A 20,273-nucleotide genomic window follows, 5' to 3' on the forward strand; every position below is an offset into this window, starting at 1 on the left:
ATATACAAGACCTCTTTTCCTGCCGTTTTCTCCCCCATTGTCTTTCATCATTAAGAGAAATGATTGCAAGCTTGGGATGAATACCACCTATAGCAATGGGGCAAACCTCCGGCCTCTGCCTCTCAGTAAATAAAAATTACTCTTTTTCGTAGAAATGCAACCGAAGACTGAGACAATCTTGTCAATTAGTTTCTCGCGGTTTTCCTTTCCATCTACCTCGTCACTTATTTTCATTCCTTCGCAGAAAAGATTTCAATAGGATTACACTTTTGCCTCAAATGTCTAGTGAAAGGGAATAAATTGAAAGCCTCTAATGAAGCTATTAATTGAAATTGGCAAAAATGAATTGTGATTCAACAATACCCCCGCCGCTAAATAAAGGTGAAAAAACACGAAAATATTCATGGCCATGGAGCATGAGAATTAATCGTTTATAGCTGCATTTGAGAATTGGATATTAGATACAAGAGAGGGGTAATGGAGAAAAAAAGAAAGAAAGAAAATAAAAAAAAATAAAAGAAAAGATGGGCCTAGCCATATAATAACAGGGTTGCCGCCGGTGCCAAGGCCTTGCTAACGAACCCACTCGGCTCGACGTATTCGGGGCCGCTAGGACTGCGACACTGTATTATTTCAACAATTTTTACTCATTTACTCTTTGTGTTTCTTAGCCTTGTGGGGGCATCATCAGAAATCATTGTCGAATCCATATAATCAGCTGGTGATTACGTGCAACCGTAATTCTGAGTAAAGCCTCAATCTTTCCTCTAATAAGCCACATGATTGTTGCTGCTAATATCAAAGTGAAAAATAAAAAGGCCCATTTTGAAATTTTCTCATTTCTAATATTGTTCTGATATTGAAAAGGCATTATTTATTCACAATTTGAAAATATTTTTGAGAAAAAATATAGAATTGATTTCACTTGAAAAAAAAAAACAAAAAGAAAACACAAAGGAAGGAAAGAAATAATGCATCATTCAAAGTGGGTAATTTAAAAGGACATCTTGACGAGCCAATTCAAGCAACATGGGATCATCGAAGAACTTGTTGATAGAAACATCCTCAGAGAGTCCTTTCCTCCTTCTCGTTTTGAGCATAAATTCTCGTGCCAAGTGTGTAGCGGGCTGAGGTTCCAATGGTCTAATTGTTATACTTTTATCCAGCGGATCACCGGGAACAATTTGCCAATGGTGAAATACTGACAAACAAAAGGCTTGTCCTTGTGTATGCGTCCGAAGATCTGTTTCAAAGCCAAAACTGTCAATGGCTGGTATAAATGCCTTAATTGTGTAGAGAGGGCTTCCAGGTACCGGTGCATCTTGTGTGACATGACCACGACGTTTGGCAAGAACTGTGTAAACAGCGGAAACACAGTCAGCAGGAGCTTGGACTTCTACAAATAAATAGGGTTCCATCAAACGTGGAGTTGCCATTAAAAATGCCGAATAGGCAACACGTCGGGCAGTTGGAATGATTTGTCCTCCTGAAAAATACCATCAATGTTTACTTGTTATCAACTAATAATTGATATAAAAACAAAAAAAAAGTGGGAAGAAATCTTACCACCCCTGTGTAGAGGCTCAGGTGCAATAACAGCATCCAAAATTTTGAATTTGACATTGCGAATTGGTTCTTCGCATAAAGGACCCTCTCTCGTCCCCCATTGGAAACCCTGCACAATGGCATCTTTAGCACTACTTAACAATGCTTTATCAACTTCCGAGGGTAGGGTATCATCAACAAGAATATTTGGCCCAGTAGAGTCAGGTCCAAATGCCCAGATACTTCTCGCTGCCAGAAGATCCCAATCGTACTTTGTTTGAAAAAATTCACCCAAGCGTTTTCTAAAAAAAAAAAAAAAAAAGAATTGTTGTATGACAAATGATATTGACAAATAATTATTTATTTTGTGCAGACTCACTTGTTCCATGTGATCTTCACATTTTCAGCTTCAATGTCCTCTGCCAAACCTCTTTCCAAAGGCTCGGCAATCATGGTCAACTTATTTCTCTTGTTGGGCGTTTCAGCAAAACACTTGAGAGAGCTCGTTTCGACAACAGTTTCTGCAAAAGCTACGACAGGATCTGCCACTTTGATATCAATTTCTGAATACATTTTTCTCAAATCGTGCATAGCACAGTCCAAATAAAGCTCTCCAGTCCCCAAAACAACATGTTCACCACTCTCCTCAACCCTAGTGCCCAATAGAGGATAACTCTTATTGACTTTTCTGAGTCCATCCAACATTTTGGGCAACTCTGACGGATTGACTGGCTCAACAGCAATTTTTATAACACTCTGGGTATTGAATTTCAATGGTCTGAATATGTGCAAATCTTGGGAATTATTGATATCTGTAATAGTGCTGGTTTTGACAATGGGCCTATCAATGCCCTCAATCAAAACCCAATTGCCAGCAGGTACTCTAGATAATTCAATGGAATATCTGGCTTCACTGATCCAAAGTCTACCAACACTTAAAACTCTCGAATCTTCTTCATCAGCTCTGGAATATGCTTCACCAAGAACTCGAACTTTTTGGCCTGCCTCCAAAGTTCCCGACATTATTCTTCCAAGAACAACAAATAATGTGCAATCCTCAGTGGGATACATTTTAGTACTGTGTATCATGAGTCTTCCATCGGGATTACAATTTATCATATCCTTAGCTAAATCTGACTCCATAGGACCTGTATAAACGTGCTGTACCTTGGATGATGCGTGCTCCTGAGGACTTGGTACATGATGCACACACATATCTACGATCCCGGACAAATCACCAAAAAATCTTGTGCAGACTAGTCTCAACAGGGGTCTGATGTTCATTTTCATTTCCTCCGATGTCAATCTAATACCCAATTCATCCAGTACCGAGGGTAATGTTGTATCTACATCACCAACAACTTGAGCAAAAATCTTGTAGAGAGGCTCCAGGATAAATTCAATAAAAGATCTTTGTGCAGTATTATGTGGAGGTTTTTTCATAAATTTTTTAGTCTTTGAATTGAAGTACAAATCACCCCAGAGTCTCTTTGAGAATTCATTGATATTAATATTGGAATATTGTCGAGCATAAAGGGCTACAAAGGATTTCAATGTGAAGCAGACATTGTACTCTGATGAGGCGAAACAAACGTTGCCCATTGCTGGTGAAACAAAAGTTGGATTATCACTGTCTGAGTAAAGGGCAATTAGACCATTAATTTCTTCAATTATGTGACGCAATTTGTAATAAGCATCCAGAGGAGGTAGTTTCAATTCCAATATGAGTCGATCAATTTTGTTTATGCAAACAGTTAGAGCTAATTTTTCCTGGATTGCATGTTTCAAGAGTCGCTCTGTATTCAATAAAACTCCCTCAGCTGCATCAACAACTAGAATAGCCCCATCTGACATTCTTATTGCAGCTGTTGCTTCGTCGGAAAAATTCACATGCCCTGGAGTATCAAAGATGTTCATTAGGTAGGATTTTGATTTGACATCTTGCAAGAGCAAAGTCACTGGAGTGGCTTTTGTAGAGACACCACGCTGTTGCTCAGTAAATAGAGTGTCTGTATATCTCAGGGGTTTTTCATCTGTTACACTGTGAATGTTGGGATGTGTTTGTCTTACCAGACAATCAACAAGCGTTGTTTTTCCATGATGAAGATGACCCAAAAGTACAACATTACGAATTAAATGGGGTGTATCCATCATATCAGCAAGAAATTCAATATTGTAAGTTGTCTCTGGTAATTCCTGTTCTTTTATTTGAAACTTGCATCTTTTTGTTGGGGCAATCAGTGGTTTGTCCAATGGCTGGGCATCTTCTTCTTGAACCAGAGTTTCCACCTTGATATAACAATTGTTATTATTATTATTATTATTATTATTATTATTGTTATACTCATAAATACCAATGGAAATCATCATCAACTTTATACTCACATCTGGCCCATAAACTTCTAGGGCACTTGGATAATATCTTTTATCCTCATGCAAAACTACCGACATTGATTGTTGCTCCAAATTATCCCTCTGTTCATCTTTATCCTCCTCCATCTCTTCATCTGATCGTTCTCGCTCATCAGTATCATCTCCAACATTATCATATTCATTTTCATCTTCAGATTCAGAGGCTAAATCGGGGCCAATATAATTGCCAAACTCGTCATAGAGGTCGGCATCCATTATCAAAAGATCGTCTTAGCTTCAATTTATGGAAAATACATTTTCATTAATAATGTGTAATTATTGTTCGGGAACCCGGTACGCGCGCAAACATAACCACATAGAGAAGACGACAAATTCACTACTTGACACTTTTCACAGCTATCAATTTATATATTATTAATTTACATACCTGATTTATACTGTGTTCAATGTATTAATTTAATATAAAAGTCCAATTTTGTTTCTAATTGCAACTATGAATTCATTCCAGCAAATGGAGCAAAATAGAGTGTCCTGTTGTAACAGCGTGGGACAAACATCAACATTGTAATACGCTACTCTGTCGGTAAAATAATTTATCCAATGATAATAAATGTTTTTTTTCACATGAAAGAATGAATCATCATAAATTATGCATTGATAAAGTATTAGAATAATGACATGTATAATTAATTTTACCTTATAGTCGGTTAGATTTTCAGAGTGTTAATTTTATTATGTATGTATTGATGAATGATAGGGATCTAGGGATAATAAAAATAAACCGCCCCTCACCGCCACTATTGCGATCCTACAGGAACTTTACTCTTTGTGAGTTGGTAGTTAGATAGTGTTGTTAGTCAGCAATGGGGGGGGGGAACACAAGAAGGGAGAGATGTGAGTGGGGATTGGCTAAAGAGGTGGTAACACTGTGGGGGCGGGGGAGGAGAAATCTTCTCAGTTGTACTATATATCTCCAAGCAAATCGATATTCCACTCAAATATTGACTTCGAGATTGTGTGTAGTATGGTGTGTGTGCCTGTGTGTCGCAGGCGAAACAGTAGTCAAGTTGCAATGCGTTTTTAACATCTTCTGAAACGGAGTTGCAGAAACAAGAGAATAATAAGTGCACGACAATAAATTAAGCGTACTATTGGTGACGAACAAAAAGTCACAATGAATTTGCTGACAAGTGTTGTGTTAATATTCCTGATTGGATATTCGTATGCGAGCTTTAAACCGACACAGACCTCCTTCAACGATCATGGAGGTGATTTTTCTTTTCTCATTCCCTGTATCCTACATTATTCTTGCGTTGAAAAAAATTCAAGCCCGATTTATGCTCTCCTCAAATTATTGCCCTGTATTTCTCTTTCAAATGAATAATCATCCCACTAACTATTCAATCAGTTGAAAAATTTGCCATCATTTTTATTTTCATTTTCATTTGTAGAGAGTCCTATTACCTCCTGTGTGTTTCAATAAGAGCACCTGTGATGGCGAATTCATCATACTATACTCTTCAGTACTCTCCATACATTCACTCTACTACACTCCACTTCCCAGTATACTATACATATGTTCATGTTTAATGTGATGATAAAATTTTTCCTTTTTTTAATATTGCAAAATCGTGTTCACCCAAACCAATGCTGTTTTTTTTTTTATGAAAGAAACTTGGGATTACGTTGTACGTCTTTACAGCAGTCACCATCATAAGCATTTTTTTTTCATTAAAATGGGTATTTCAGTTCCAAGATTGGATTTGGACAGTCTCGAGTCTGGTTATCACGGTTTAGTGAAGGAAAATGAGACTCTGGTGGAGGTGACCCCGCAGATACGTGCATTGGGTGCGAAAATTTGCTCGTTCCGCATAGCGAATAAACATCACGGTGATGCGCCCTTTGAAATTATCGTCAAGGAGAGGGGCATTGCAAAATTGAGAGCATTGAGAGTTCTCAATTGTGAAAAACGGCGGAATTATAAATTCGATATAGCTGCTATCGCTTGCAATGGAGCACAATCGGAAAAGTATGTTTGAAATTGTGTTATGATGATATATATAAAAAATATACGTGTATATATATATATATTTATATATGAAATTGTTTTTAGTGCCACTGTACACATAACAGTGATAGATGTGAATGAGTATGCCCCTCAGTTTCTACAGCCGGCCTATGTTAGTACAGTGGATGAGGGTCGGCTTTACGAGGAAGTTGTTCGGGTGGAGGCATCAGACCGTGATTGTACACCAAAATTTGGCGATGTATGTAAGTATGAAATTCTGACAGCTGATCAACCATTCGTCATTGACAATGAGGGAGCAATACGAAATACAGAGCCACTGGATTATGAAAGATCTCACAATTATATTCTGAGTGTTGTTGCTTATGATTGTGGAATGAAGCAATCAGCACCGGCAATGGTAACAGTCAAAGTAAATAGAGTCTGTTCACCGGGATGGCGAGGAATTCCTGAGCGTGTAGATTACGCAGCTGGTGTTGGCTCCCAAGCCTTGATTCCTTCAGCGAGACTGGAACTCTGTGATGCACCCTGTATTTTGAGAAATTTACGGGCTACATTGACTCTAGCAACTGATCACATTGGCAAGGGTTGTGATAGAGATACCTATGGGGTTAATAGCCAGAGAAAATTGTGTGGTGCCTCTAGAGAGAGTATTGATCTTCTTCCAACTCCTGGACCTACAACCACTTGGACATCTTCATTATCCCGAGACGATGGGAGGGAAGCTGATGAAATATTTGAATTCGATGGAAGCACTTCAGCCGCTATTATTCCAAGGGATATTCTCAATCACAGTTTGGCTCAGAAATTTACTATTGGTGTTTGGATAAAACATCTACCACATCCTAGACAGGATCCACACGTCAAAGAGCACATTCTTTGTGCTGCCGATGATCACAGTAAGTTAATTCAAACTATCAACTTGTCAATTTGAGACTAATCCAATGTTTTTTTTTTTTTTCATAAATTATAATAGAAATGAACCGTCATCATTATGCTCTCTTTATTCGCAACTGCCGATTGATACTACTCCTGCGACGAGATTTTTCCGAAGGTGATCCCAATATATTCCGTCCAGCAGAATGGCGGTGGAAGCTCCCTCAAGTTTGCGATGATCGTTGGCATAATTTTGCTATACAAGTAGACTTTCCACGGGTAAGCCTATTTATTGATGGTGAAGAATGGAATAGCGGAAATAAAAATCCCGAGGTCATAGATGATTGGCCCCTACATCCAGCAAAGGGTGTCAATACAACTCTTGTAGTAGGTGCATGCTGGCAAGGTTCAGATAACAAAACGAAACATCATTTCCGTGGTTATCTAGCTGGTCTATCAGTACTAGTGGGGGAAAATGAAAAAGCCAAGGTATTGACATGTTTGCGTAGATGCCAAGAGGGTATTCGTGTACCCTCAATGGATCTTCTCCAGCCAGGCACTCAGTTATTAACAAACTCAGATTTAACAGAAGTAAGAATCGATGGTGACAATCATACAAATGTCGAGACATTTTTACGCCGCATTGGTTATTCAAATAGTCGTCGTTTTCCCACTCCCGGTCGACGTAATTTCCGTTTAAATACAACAATAGTGTGTGAAGGTAGCGAGAAACATCCTTTAACAATACCTTCAGTACAGTCGTATGTTACTGTTTTACCACCTCCACGTCCAGGTATAACAGTAAATGGTACGTCATATGTTGCACGAGAATATGCCGATTTCCGTCTAGGTGTTAGAGTATTTCCAGATGCACGTGTCACAGCAGGTACAGCAGCAAGGCTTGACGCTTGTGCAGTTAGTGTTTATCCAAGCTTAAATCCAGACCATGAAACTCTTGGTCTACCAACTGATACACTCCACCAATTTCGATCAATATCAACGAGAATTGACCACGATGGGGTTGTATTATCAGGCGCTGATACACCTTACAAATATCAGCAGCTCATTCGTTTGATAACATATACCAATAGAAAACCCGCTTACTATCTTGATCGTGTCTTTAAACTCACTTGTTCAGAGCTTAGCGGTAGATTTGCAAGTAATGAGTATGTTCAAACACTTGCCGTCATTCATCCTAAGGAGAAACCTACTTCACCACCTCACCAATCAACTGAAACTCCACCAATCGCTAATATATTAGAGCCATTACCTGGCCATTCACAATTATCTAGACATCATGCTGATATTTCTGATGAATATTCAACTATAAATCTTCATGAAGGAGGAAGTAGTAGAACACTCACCGGCTCTGGGGGTAGTCATGCAATAACTATTGTTGCTGCTGCCTGTATTGGTTTTCTTCTTCTTATGGCAGTCGTTGGAGCTGCCAGAGTCCGAGGTGCTGCTAAACAGAGACGTACAGCTGGTGATGAACTTGCCGCTGAAACTGAAATGGCCTGGGATGATTCTGGCTTAGCCATTACTGTCAATCCAATGGATCGTTTATCAGACAACAGTACACAAAATTCTCATCAAAGAGATGATGATGAGGATGATGAGGATGCTGAAGATTCTGCAACTTCTGACTCGGAGGATGATTCATTCAGAGATGATGATCTGGACACTACTGATTGCGAGAATGATTGTGATTTGACCAATGGTAGACATCGACGTCATCACAATGCCCCTCATGATCTCGAATGGGATCACGATCATGGAGTTTAATCATTATAATATGTCAATTTATGACATTTCATTATTGACATCATTTTTCAATGATTCGGTATTAAGGGGAGTACTCAACTTTTTAATAATAATAATAATAATAATAATATATGATGTGTCAATGGACAATATCATCATTGCCATAATAAAGAAAATTCCCCACTTTGTTAATATTCCTTATCTTTCTCCGTTTCGTTATTATTTTCATTTTCATATTCTCATTTTCCATTTGTTATGCTTCTATGATAATCGACGCTTTTGTCGCAATCATTCTCGATAAATGATTTTCACATAGTGATATCATTTCAATGTAATTATTGCTTTTTTTTTGTTTTTTTTTTTCACGGGTGATTCTAAAAAAAAGCGTCGTATTATATCCGTCCCTCATAGATGGAATTATCAAGTAGTAAGTACATATTGGATATGAAATGAAATGAATTATTATAATCGTTAGTACTCTGCTTAAGCACCGTTTGAACAGAACAAGATTTATAAAAGTGCGTGCACGCTTATTTAATCGATATAGGTTTACACTTTCTACCCACACTATTTCGTCGCATCGGCGATTGGTAGATTCTCGACGGGAAAAGGTGTATGCAATTGATTAACACAAAAATAATGACAGGAACAACAATTCGCCATCATTCATACTTATTGAAAACAAATATAAGTCTAAATATATTTCAATTCTTCACATGTGGCCGGAAATAGAGGACTTGATTTTCAGGTAATGAATCATTGTTACTCTGCCATATCCAAGTTACTCGATAGTATTTAATGCTTATCAATAATTTTATCCGATTCATATTATTATTATTATTATTATTATTATTATTACAAAGGCTTGCTAATATAAGTTTGATGGGTTTTTGTGAGAGTGACAATCGTGTGATAGAAAACTACTAATAATGGAGTAAAGATATAACTAATACCATGTCTCGTGTTTTGCAAATGAATAAAATAAGGAGCTGAAAAAATTCCTCACATTTCCTTCAATTGCCAAACTAATTGCTTTTAATTTTTATAGATTTTTTTTTTGTACGCAGAGAAAAACAAAATGAAACGAAAATTAATGATAACCCATCTGACTTATAATCTTTGGCCGTTAAATAGATATATTATAGCATATCCATATACATTGATATTCATTGAATTTGTATCCCAATTATTTCATTTCAAAATAATACCTTTAGATAATGATTTGACGCGATCTGACATGCCATAGTAAATTATAAGTAATTTATTGCTATTATTTCGATTTTTTTACAAGTAAATTCCTTCTGGTTTTTACATTATGATGATACTGTTTACATATACACGTGCGTATGAATTCCAACAATTCAAGATATGCAGAATATTTATAACTACATACATGAAAATCCATCCTCTCGTTTAATTTTCACTATCTTTGACTGGTATTTTTTTTATTTTCCATTTCTAAGGTTTGATATCATCTGCCTTTTATGAAATTTATTGCTCTCTAATTCCAGTGCAAGGGAATATAGGTGATTATAAAAAATGAATTCAAGTGTGATATCAATTTTTTACAAAAACTAATGCGAATCATTTAGATATCCCAGTGATGAGTCATCAGATATTGCATAGGACTATGCAAAGTAATGAAAATTCTTTCTTCATTTGCTCTAATCAATGGATTACATATGTATGTAATTATAATGAAAAATTGAGCATCAAATGGATAATCCTAATAATTTTTGTGTATGGATATCAATACTTCATAGAATCTATGAGACAATTTATTTTTTCAATATGCATATCATATCATTTTTATAGGACAAGTGTCCAGTTTTTCAACAAATGAACATTGAATGGAAAAAAATAATAATAAAATGTAAAAAAAAAATGAATGAGAACAAATGCAGTCCTACGCTATCAGCCCGATGCTGTGACAGCTGCATGTACCACTGTTGCATTAATTTTCGTATAATCTTTTTACAAAATTTCCCCTTTTATTATTTTCTCCCTTCCCACAAATAATACTATGCAAGTATGCTAATTAATAACTAAACACACATGAAATTATTATAATGAAGAAATTACTTAGTTGCAGAAACCTGTATCTCATGTGAAATTTCGACTGCATCAGTAATTGAACTATTTTTTCCAATAATACAAGATCTGCTTTTATAAATTTTACACTACAAAAAAAAATGATAGTTTATATGAATAAAGACTATTTCTTGAATGAAATTATTCAAAAAGGAAGAACACTTAATTTGTACATCAAATTACTAAATGAATTATTGCAATTGGATTTCGATATTCATAAATATGGGAAGATAACTCAGATATTTCTCAAATAGGTTCTAATCCAAATTATACATTTCCATAGAAATCTATAATTTTCAATGTTCAATTATGTTTATTATTGGTAAAAATTTTACTCCGGAAAATATATTTATCGATTGATACTTAGTTATAACTGTGCAAATCAATAAACTTGTTCATGCATTTAATTTCAATAGTGTTTTTGTTTGAGTGTCATAAGAGAATAGGTAAATTTGTTGTATCCATGGCGAAAATAAGTAGATGAATACACCGGGACGGAAAATGTACTTAAAATGAAGTCACAAATGACAATTGTAGATTGAACAAATAAGATTTAAAGAAAAAATGGAAAAACAATTCATTAGACTATATGGTGTATTAGTTTAATGATATACGAAAAAAATTACTAAATTAATTGAAAAAAAAAATGGATGAATATATTATAAATAGTTTGTTTTGCGGAAACGTCGATATAAATTAACTCTCGATCACTCGCGCTTGGCTGCCAGTCTTTTCTGTCCATTGAACAGAAACAAAGTTGCCGAGAAAAAAAACGGTCAACGCCAACACTTGATAAAAGCATTGAACTAAGAACATTAATTTCTTCAGAATTTTTAAGTGTCGAGAAGTACGCTGAAATATAAAAAAAAAACGAAAACGGGCGGCTCCGTGCTCATTGAGCGATTGATCGGGGGTTAATCATCCTATAATTGTATTTATTAGGCGTCAAAATATGCACATTCACATATTTATCATATATATGTGGAATCTATATTGAATAACCAGACACTATATGTGCTCGTAGTTTTTTTCACATTCTACTGTGAAAAAGACATTGGTCGAAGATTGTCAGCAATCCACTCCCAGTAACGTGTATGTAAACACGCTATAAATTATACGTAATAAAGTGATATTTGAGAGAGTTGAAAATAACATCTGAAAAACGACAATTATAATATCACAATATCCATCTCATCAATGAAGAAATGAACAACTCACAGATTTATGGATGCTTGAGAACACCGCAACTTACAATACTTCTGGATACAAAATATCAAATGAATAAAGGAAAAATTAAGTGTAGACACTTCTCCCATTAATTGAGAAAAACACATTGATTTGAAATAAAACAACAAAAACTTGGACTCTTTAAGAATGATTATAATTTTAAACCTCTCATTTCTATTGCCGAAATTTACTAGGATGATTTGAATCTCCATCGGTAATAAGCTCTGTCGTTTGATATTATTGTATCTCGAATAAAACATGGAATTTGAATAATGGGGCGTTAATCAGAAGAAGAAAGAAACACTAGTGGTGAGAAGGAGAAAAAGAGCTAGCCTAGTATCGAAACATTACTGCGAGCTAATTTGAATATTCCCTCCTAATGGAAAAAAAAACAGAATATGAAAAATATAAGAATAATCGTATTCTAACTGTAATATTATTATAATAGCACAGTTAAGGAATTAATGATAATGGTAAATAACTAATGAAAAAAAAAAAAAGAATAAAATTAAATTATCAAATGCTAACCGTGTTTCCATGATAATAATATACTGATGGTAAGCGCTTTGACTTGCTTAGAATCAAGAATGAACAATAATAAAAGATGTAAGTAAAATGGTAAAGGTCGATGTTAAAAGAGAAAATAGAGAAAAGAGTTGGAAATTTCAACGTCAATCTATCAGTTTATGACGCACACAACGTGTCAAATTACTCAAGTTTATTATTCAATTGAACAAGAAAGGAACAAATATGAAAACTCGAATTGGTCAGATAATAACATTGATAATGTGCGATAATTATCGTTAGCGGTTGTAGAACATACACGCGCATATAGAAGCTGCACAGATTTCAATTATAGAGTATTACCTAAACACACATATAAATATCACTAAGACATCAACTGTATTTGTTTAATAAAGATGTACATTCGAAAAAAAAACAAAACAAATGATTTTTTATTACCATTTGTCTCCTCAGATCGGCCAGTGATTCGAGAAATTGGTAAAAAAAGAGAAGTAGACTTTTATTTTATTATGATAAATAATTGAAGATTTATTGAATCAGAATATTAATGTGATATTGACATCAACTAAATATAGGAAAGCACATGAATTTTCGAATTGACGACAAAAAAACTTTTTATTTACATACTTATAATTGACAAAACAATGAATAATTTAAATTGTTGATCTTTTAAAATAACCAAACGATAAGCAAATTTGACGGAGAAATTATCATGATTGAAAGCAATGAATTAATAATTTCTCTTCCTCTGTTAATCATTGTTTTGAGTTGATTTGGCGGAATGAACGGATGCTCATGTCAACATCAGCAAACGACAATTGTCGTTTGTTCTCCACCATTCAATGAAAACAATTTGATATTCTTTGCACTCCAGTACAATAAAGCTCCCTGGCATACTACACTCCAAACGTATGGTATAAAAAATTCTTCTGGCTGTTCTTCCTCCACATATCTGAACTTTAATTCTGGAAATTTCTATGATGGTGAAATAGAAAAGACAAATTTTAATGGAGAGGTTAATAAACTATTGTCAAGTTGAAGTTAAATGAATTATAATTACTCTCAATCGATCCTTGGGCCACTGCATTGTACCCTGTTTTATCGCAGCTAATACTTGACTTACGCCGATTTGGGATTGATCAGTCTGTTCCAATTTATAGGAAAAAAAATTGATAACCTGAAAAATTTATAATCGATCAATATATACAATGTTTATTATTTTTATGTTTGTCATTAAATTTACTCACTGAATAAATATTTTGAATGATATCCTGAAAGGCAGAATGTGTCCTAAATGATTGAAATATATCTTTTTTATACAACAGAGTGTAAACTAAATTGGGATTGTGTGGGAGTCGATGTGTCAAACAACTGTTGATAATTTCAAGTAGCATTCTGAGTACTTCTTCAAGTATAGTAAGATCTTGAATTAGATCAGAATTAGCATTAACACCTCCATTAACATTGATGACAGCCGCCTCAGAATGAGTTTGACTTTGTATTTTAACTTCTAATCTTGCATGTTTTCTCGCAAGTGTTTCAAATAAACTCAACAGTCTTTGGCTGACATACGGATGAAGAGATGAAAATTGCGCTGACATATTTGCTAATGCTGCCAAGCAATTTGTGTGCAGATATTTATCTCTCATTTTCAACATATTGTATTGGATCGTTCGAATAACCACGAGAATCAGAAGGCCTCCAAGCGAAATTTCGCTGATGCATCTCTCTGTATACCACGTCACACCTTTTAACATCTATAAAACATTTCTCGTCAAGTAATTTTTCCTATTCATTTTTGCTTTTGTGTTTGCATTTTCACTTACAATTTCGTGAACTCTCTTATTGAACGAGTCATCCTCACTGAGTATTAAAAGTATAATGAGTGACATATAAATGTGATGTGATGTATTGTCAGGCGCATGATAGAGAATTTGTAAAATTGGAGTCACCTGAAACAATGTTTTTTTTTTTTTTTCCCAATTACAAACAATGGAAAATTGAAATCACTACTCACCAAAAGCTGAATGTCTGTGCGCTTGATAATGTGCCCTTTGATACTAGGATTTCTATGCAAAAGCATGTACAATAGTAGAGTAACTTCATCACTATTGGATACTTTGCATATTGTATTGTACAATTTATCAAAATTAAATCTAAATGGTATGACAGCCTTTGTTGGCATAATTGTCTGATCATCTTGAATATTATTATTGAAGGAGAATAGAGCGTCTCTGTATGGATTATGTGCTGTAGTGCAGTGATTTGTGAGGACTAATAGGAGTAACAATGATTGACTAGCTAATGGTGTTTGTGTGTCTCGTTTTTTATCTTCATCCTCAGTAGCACCATTATTGCTTGATACTTGAATATTTTTCAAAGTGTTGCCCATGCCCATAGTAATGACATTCCATAATCCAGCTGAAATAATTGAAAAAATTTAATAATTCGGTATGATTTTTCATGCTATTATTAATATTTACCTGCAATATTGAAAACAATACTTCCTCCGGCTTCTCTTGACAAGAGGCCAGGTGGCGCATGTTCCTGTTGTGCAAAATTATGCAGTAGAGTACAAACAACAACAGGAGCATGCATGCTAGCCTCGTGGTTCATAATAATTCTGTAAACAGTACTGTACTCAGCAGAAGTTTGAGAAAATAATTGAACTGATAGTAGTACAAGAAGACAATTGACAGCTTCTAGATGTACAACATAGGTAAATTCACAAAGTGGAACATCAATTATTATCTCAATGAGGGCCTCAAATAGCGACTCAAGTTTCAATATTGGAGTTTTGTTGGTTTCTCCACTCGTGATGTTTCCAACACTTTCAGCATGTTTTATCATTTCCATTTCTCCAACAGTTTCAACCAGATATTTAAGAATACATCTTACTGCAAATAATGCATTGTACGTCTGCCAGGCTGACATTATATTTTGGTTGGTGACTGATGCTAATAGTTCACTTGTCCTCATTAATGTTACTTGGATTAGAGCAGCAAAATTACCCGATGTTAAATTATTCGTCAATAATTTTTGACACATTCCATCCAATCGGGAATCCAATTCAATTTGATCATTTCGAGTCACTGGGGGTCGCATGTTGAAGGAGAGAAAGCGATTCCAAAAGGAATCATCTGGGGCTATTGATTCTTTAGCACAAAAACTCTCCAAACAAACATTTCTCGATAAATCGTCATAACGACTTGCTGATGCACCCATATCGCTGCCGTATTCGTATCTTTATCCTCTGAAAAATAATATTCACTTGGATGAATATCCATCCGTAGTTTCATTTTTTGTTTAGTTTTTCATTTTAACCTCTCCCATGGTTCAAGTTATTGAGTAATGCGCAATAAAAACACTGCTCAACATATTGCCTAAAACTAGGCTAGTTCGATTGCTTGTGATCATTTTTACAATTGTTGAGAATAAAGGTTGGCCGATAGTAGTAATTCTAGATGATAACTTACAAAAAAATTAGGAAATTGCCGAAGTATCTTGTCATGTCAACGTTTAGACTTTAGACACTCTCTCTTTTCTGCCAGCAGAGTGCCGAGAGTGCGATAGTTTAGTTGTCTCTCGTGCTGTCGTGCAGCGCCACGTGACACGTTGTTGTGTGATGACTGATGACAATTCTCTATGATCTATGATTTCCCCCACCAAATCCATCTCTGACAAAATGAACCATATTCTGACCATACATATTTTGTAAAGGAATTGTTATTTACTGGAATTGAAATTTCCAGTTTATCTCTAATTTCATATTGGAATTATTTATTCATTGATATGAATATTGAGCAAGAAATTTGAAACCTCAACAATTAAAATCCCCATATATTACACAATCTGTATAGTTAATTAAATTGTCAACTTGAAAATAAATTGATCGTATCTTTGTCTTGAAATAACATTGCGACGACTAATGGGGCAAAATGACGTTTCAAGTGACTCATATTGAGAGAATAGGCGTAGGCGTAGAATTCCCTTGTGCGTCATATAGCGTGATGTAATTTGAAGAAAAAAAGAAATGAAAAATAATTCATAATGACATTGAACTCCCTTTTCCTTTTGCTCAATCCTCAATTCCATCAGCTGATATGATCGAAATAAGATTGATAAATGAGTTTGAAATGTATTGTGACTAATAAATATATGATGTGGTGTTGGTGATAATAACAAGGTCAACACCTTTTTTAGAAGAGAAATATTTGGTAATATTCATTGAAATATTTCTAAATATCAGAGTCAAGAGATGAAAATTTTTCCAAGGAAATGTATTATTGTCTCGATTGATACAGATATTTGGAAAAAAAAATTGTTCATTATTATACAACAGGAAATGGAAAAAATATATAAGAAGCAATTTGTGAAAAATTTTTGTGCCGAAAAAATAGACGAGGGCGCGGCAACATATTATTAGTATTAACGCAGTTACCCCCACTTTATCAAATCCCTATTTGCAATTATAACTCCCACCGCTACTCCTTGGAGCCAAGCGAATGCTTCCAGTTCCAGTGATCATCAGAATCAGAAGCATACACATACTTGGGCGCGACTTGTGCGCGATGGTATATATTGCATTGCGCATGTACAAAAGCGTCAGTTCTGCTCGGACTTTGGACACGTGAACAAGATTTCAAGAGGAGAAAGTTTTTCTTTTGATTGGTCCGCTCATTGTATGGGTAAGTTTATCGTTAAACATTAATCGAAAAATTTGTACATGTTACTTTCATCTTCTCAATATATCGCTTTTTCCAAATGACTATTTATAAAACATTTAAAATATTCCGATACTTATAAGAAATACTAATAACCATAAAATTTTTATCCGTAAATTTGGACTTTTTTAAATGTCCAACCTATTTTGCGACATTTTATGGGTTTACTCTATTTGACTTTACTGTCAGAGACAAAGAAATTGCTTCTTTTTTGTCCCATAAAAGAAGCAATGACCTCGCCCGCCGCCGGCGGTCATCCACATGACCTTACATTTTGTTTCGCAATGATGAGAAATTATTCTTATTTCACTTTTATTAATTTTTTTTTAATTTTTTGTTAATATTTTAATCAATTATCAGAACGAACCACCCAACAGAAATGATAAACTTGTTGTTGATTTATTTTTATTTTCTCTTTTCCTTATGGATAAGTAACTACATGTAGGCTATTTCCTCATTCGATATCATGTAGTGATGTAAATTTCCAATGATTATTAAGAGTACAAACAAAATGTGTCGAAATATTTCATATGTATCAACAAAATGTCCGCAAGAGACACGTGGACCTGGAGTTATAGTTATACATTCGTTTGACAATATTGATTGACCCATGCGCCGTAGAATATATATGACAAGCACACATAAAAGATGAAATTAGTATTAGTTAATATTTGATTTTTTTGAATTTGAAAATATATAAATGCAGAGCGAGAGAAGAGTGAAAAGCACGGAGAGAGCCCTGTGGAGCCGATAAGCAGCTGCAGGGATGAGAATGGATATTTGCCGACGGTGGGTCGTTGGGGTAATGAATGGCCGAGTTGACTCGAGTCGGCAGAATCATGGTGCCAGCCACAGGGGCAGGCCCGGGGGCCCTGGATCAGGGGTGTTCCGCTACCCCTGCCGGTTTGGGCCCATTCTGAGTCTAAAACGTTGACCGTCGATACTGTTGAACAGTATGAGGAATTAGCAGGCAGCGTGGAGCTGGAAACACAGCGTCTACTGCGCGAGCATCGCTATGATACCATTGGCAATTTTCTAAGGTTTGTTGCTATTACAATGTACATGTTCAGCTCTTATTATAATTAATCTTTATTAATCAATTAGGTTCTATAAGGACTTTAAAGAAAATTCCGAACCAATGGTGGAGCTTTTTTATCATAAATATCAACCTCTGATAACGCGTAAACATCATACTTGTGTTGGTCTTGGATTCGAATTAATCAGCAGATTAAATGGGCTTGAGGAGAGATTTGCTGGTATGACGAGTGGCCTTTACTTGGTATCATGTGAGGAGGTAATGCAAAATTATTATCTGCTGATACTTATCAAAAATTTATGACAAACAAAGAAAAGACGTAGAATGGCATGTTAAATTTTGTTTTTGTTTTTTTTGTTTTTTTTTCTCAACCCCACAGACAATTGGTGATATTGAGGGATACGTAGGTGGTCCGCCAGCAGCAGATATTGGTGAAAAAGAGCATGTTCTTGTTTGTCTGAAGATTAACATCAATGGACGCCACGGTGTATTACTTCTCGATCCTGGTTATCATGTAGCACGTGTTGTAACTGTTATGGCTGATAAATTGTATCCACACACTGGTTGGTTCACACAATCAGATGAGCCTGAATGCAAAAAGGAGTACAATTATTCTCTCTGTACACAAGATCCGGATTATGTTGAGTGGCACGAGAGAGAAACACGCCCTGGTGCCTTAGAGCGTACCCAAGTTGCTCTAATTTATGTTGCAAGACCGTATTTAACTGCCATTGATGTTACTGAAAGAAGAAATTTGGTATACAACTTCAGGAGTTTATTAGCCAGAGATACTAAAGGCCACGTTACCGCCGGTCTATATTTTTCATTGGTACTCGATACTTCCAAAATGTTTACCATTTTCTATCAAACTAACAGTGGAAAAAGGAAAGTCAAAATGCCATTCAACAAATTTCGCACTTTATCCAAGGTAGAAATTCTCACTGACATCATTTCATTTAATCTCATTTCATATTATTATTATTATTATTATTATTATTATTTTCATTCACAGGCGTCCCTTACTGATGAGGAACTCAACATGATTAACAAATGTGCTCGACAAATGGACCTAACACCAGAAGACATGAAGAGTCTTTTGTCAACTTTGGCTATTGTCATCGATGATACGTCATTTGTTGCCCAAGTACTTGCAATTAATTCAAGAATTAACACCATTGCTGAAGACAATTAACAAGAACCAAAAGTGTCAAATATGTTTTTATATATTATTTTTGCTTGCTGCCCTCGTACATTCGTTTCATTATTATTGTTATTACCGATTATGACTATGAGTTATTCAAGTCTTTACGACTCGATGAAAATGTAGAGATTATCAGTTCTTATTCTTATGATTATTATTGCTGTATACACCATGCATATACGTACATTTGATTATTTTTCACCATGTTAATTTTGATTTTTTTTTTGGGAAAGTTTTTTTGTGGTAAAGGGTATGTTTGATTACGCAAATTTTAATAAATTTTCTGCAATGAAAAAAAAAAATTGTTCATTCCCCCCCCCCTGTAGGGATTGTGGTGCGATGGGAAAGGCTTGAATCAATCCACTACTAACAATTAATGTAAAATTGTTGTTTATTACTAAACGCGTCTTAGGGATATTTACAATAAGTTATGGGAGAAGATGGTGACTCTCGAGTATTCGGCGGTCAGTGCCGGACTCAATATAATATTCGCAAAAGGCGAGAATTCGGATACGCCTTACAATAGGTGCGAGAGAGAAGTATACATATTTTATTGGCACCTGACAGAGCGATGATGTCATTGATGTCCAGTCGTCTCAACTACGCACGTATCGTGTCCGTGTACTAATGCGTAAATGTTGATGTAGCGAGGCGCTACACCCCCCCCCCCCTCCATCCATGTTTTAAAGCCTTTTTAGCCTTTTACCCATCTCACAATAACTAAAAATTTGTACATGGGATATCCTTATTTTCAATTCACTCCGAAAAACTTGTCATTTAATAAAATATGCAGTTTTTTGTATTTAATTGTTTTTTTTTATTAGAAATATATACAGAGATATAATGACACTCTTTATAAATCTAGAAAAGGAGAGGGAATTTTTC

At 35.2% G+C, this 20,273-nt stretch overlaps 4 protein-coding genes across 6 annotated transcripts; 2 read left to right on the plus strand and 2 right to left on the minus strand.

Annotated features, from left to right (window-relative positions):
• Positions 1–210: 210 nt before the first annotated feature.
• On the minus strand, positions 211–4,718 carry LOC107038531 (116 kDa U5 small nuclear ribonucleoprotein component). 3 transcript variants are annotated; one of them, XM_015257687.2, is made up of 6 exons: positions 4,615–4,718; positions 4,346–4,449; positions 3,931–4,192; positions 1,925–3,834; positions 1,567–1,847; positions 211–1,486 (listed from the first exon to the last, which is right to left on the minus strand). In XM_015257687.2, exons 3-6 carry the CDS (start codon positions 4,171–4,173, stop codon positions 981–983), a joined length of 2,940 nt encoding a protein of 979 aa, XP_015113173.1. In that variant the 5' UTR covers positions 4,174–4,192; positions 4,346–4,449; positions 4,615–4,718; the 3' UTR covers positions 211–980. The 3 variants fall into 3 exon arrangements, with proteins under 3 accessions (XP_015113173.1, XP_015113172.1, XP_015113171.1); XM_015257686.2 differs by having other exon boundaries at positions 4,346–4,490; positions 4,615–4,688; XM_015257685.2 differs by having other exon boundaries at positions 4,346–4,495; positions 4,615–4,651.
• Positions 4,719–4,907: 189 nt separating this feature from the next.
• On the plus strand, positions 4,908–8,846 carry LOC107038569 (calsyntenin-1). Its single transcript, XM_015257741.1, has 4 exons — positions 4,908–5,186; positions 5,668–5,947; positions 6,032–6,843; positions 6,921–8,846. The coding sequence occupies exons 1-4, from the start codon at positions 5,093–5,095 to the stop codon at positions 8,603–8,605; spliced, it is 2,871 nt and encodes a 956-aa protein (XP_015113227.1). The 5' UTR covers positions 4,908–5,092; the 3' UTR covers positions 8,606–8,846.
• Positions 8,847–13,023: 4,177 nt separating this feature from the next.
• On the minus strand, positions 13,024–16,009 carry LOC107038570 (dymeclin). The gene is made up of 7 exons (XM_015257742.1): positions 15,904–16,009; positions 14,911–15,680; positions 14,445–14,848; positions 14,254–14,379; positions 13,675–14,184; positions 13,488–13,604; positions 13,024–13,402 (listed from the first exon to the last, which is right to left on the minus strand). The coding sequence occupies exons 2-7, from the start codon at positions 15,650–15,652 to the stop codon at positions 13,232–13,234; spliced, it is 2,070 nt and encodes a 689-aa protein (XP_015113228.1). The 5' UTR covers positions 15,653–15,680; positions 15,904–16,009; the 3' UTR covers positions 13,024–13,231.
• Positions 16,010–17,017: 1,008 nt separating this feature from the next.
• On the plus strand, positions 17,018–19,530 carry LOC107038572. The gene is made up of 5 exons (XM_015257745.1): positions 17,018–17,115; positions 17,858–18,191; positions 18,256–18,445; positions 18,567–19,115; positions 19,200–19,530. The coding sequence occupies exons 3-5, from the start codon at positions 18,290–18,292 to the stop codon at positions 19,377–19,379; spliced, it is 885 nt and encodes a 294-aa protein (XP_015113231.1). The 5' UTR covers positions 17,018–17,115; positions 17,858–18,191; positions 18,256–18,289; the 3' UTR covers positions 19,380–19,530.
• The last annotated feature ends 743 nt before the right edge of the window (positions 19,531–20,273 follow it).

Source organism: Diachasma alloeum, unplaced genomic scaffold, assembly GCF_001412515.2.
Source record: "Diachasma alloeum isolate Michigan unplaced genomic scaffold, Dall2.0 Dall_scaffold_00285, whole genome shotgun sequence".
NCBI lineage: Eukaryota > Metazoa > Arthropoda > Insecta > Hymenoptera > Braconidae > Diachasma > Diachasma alloeum.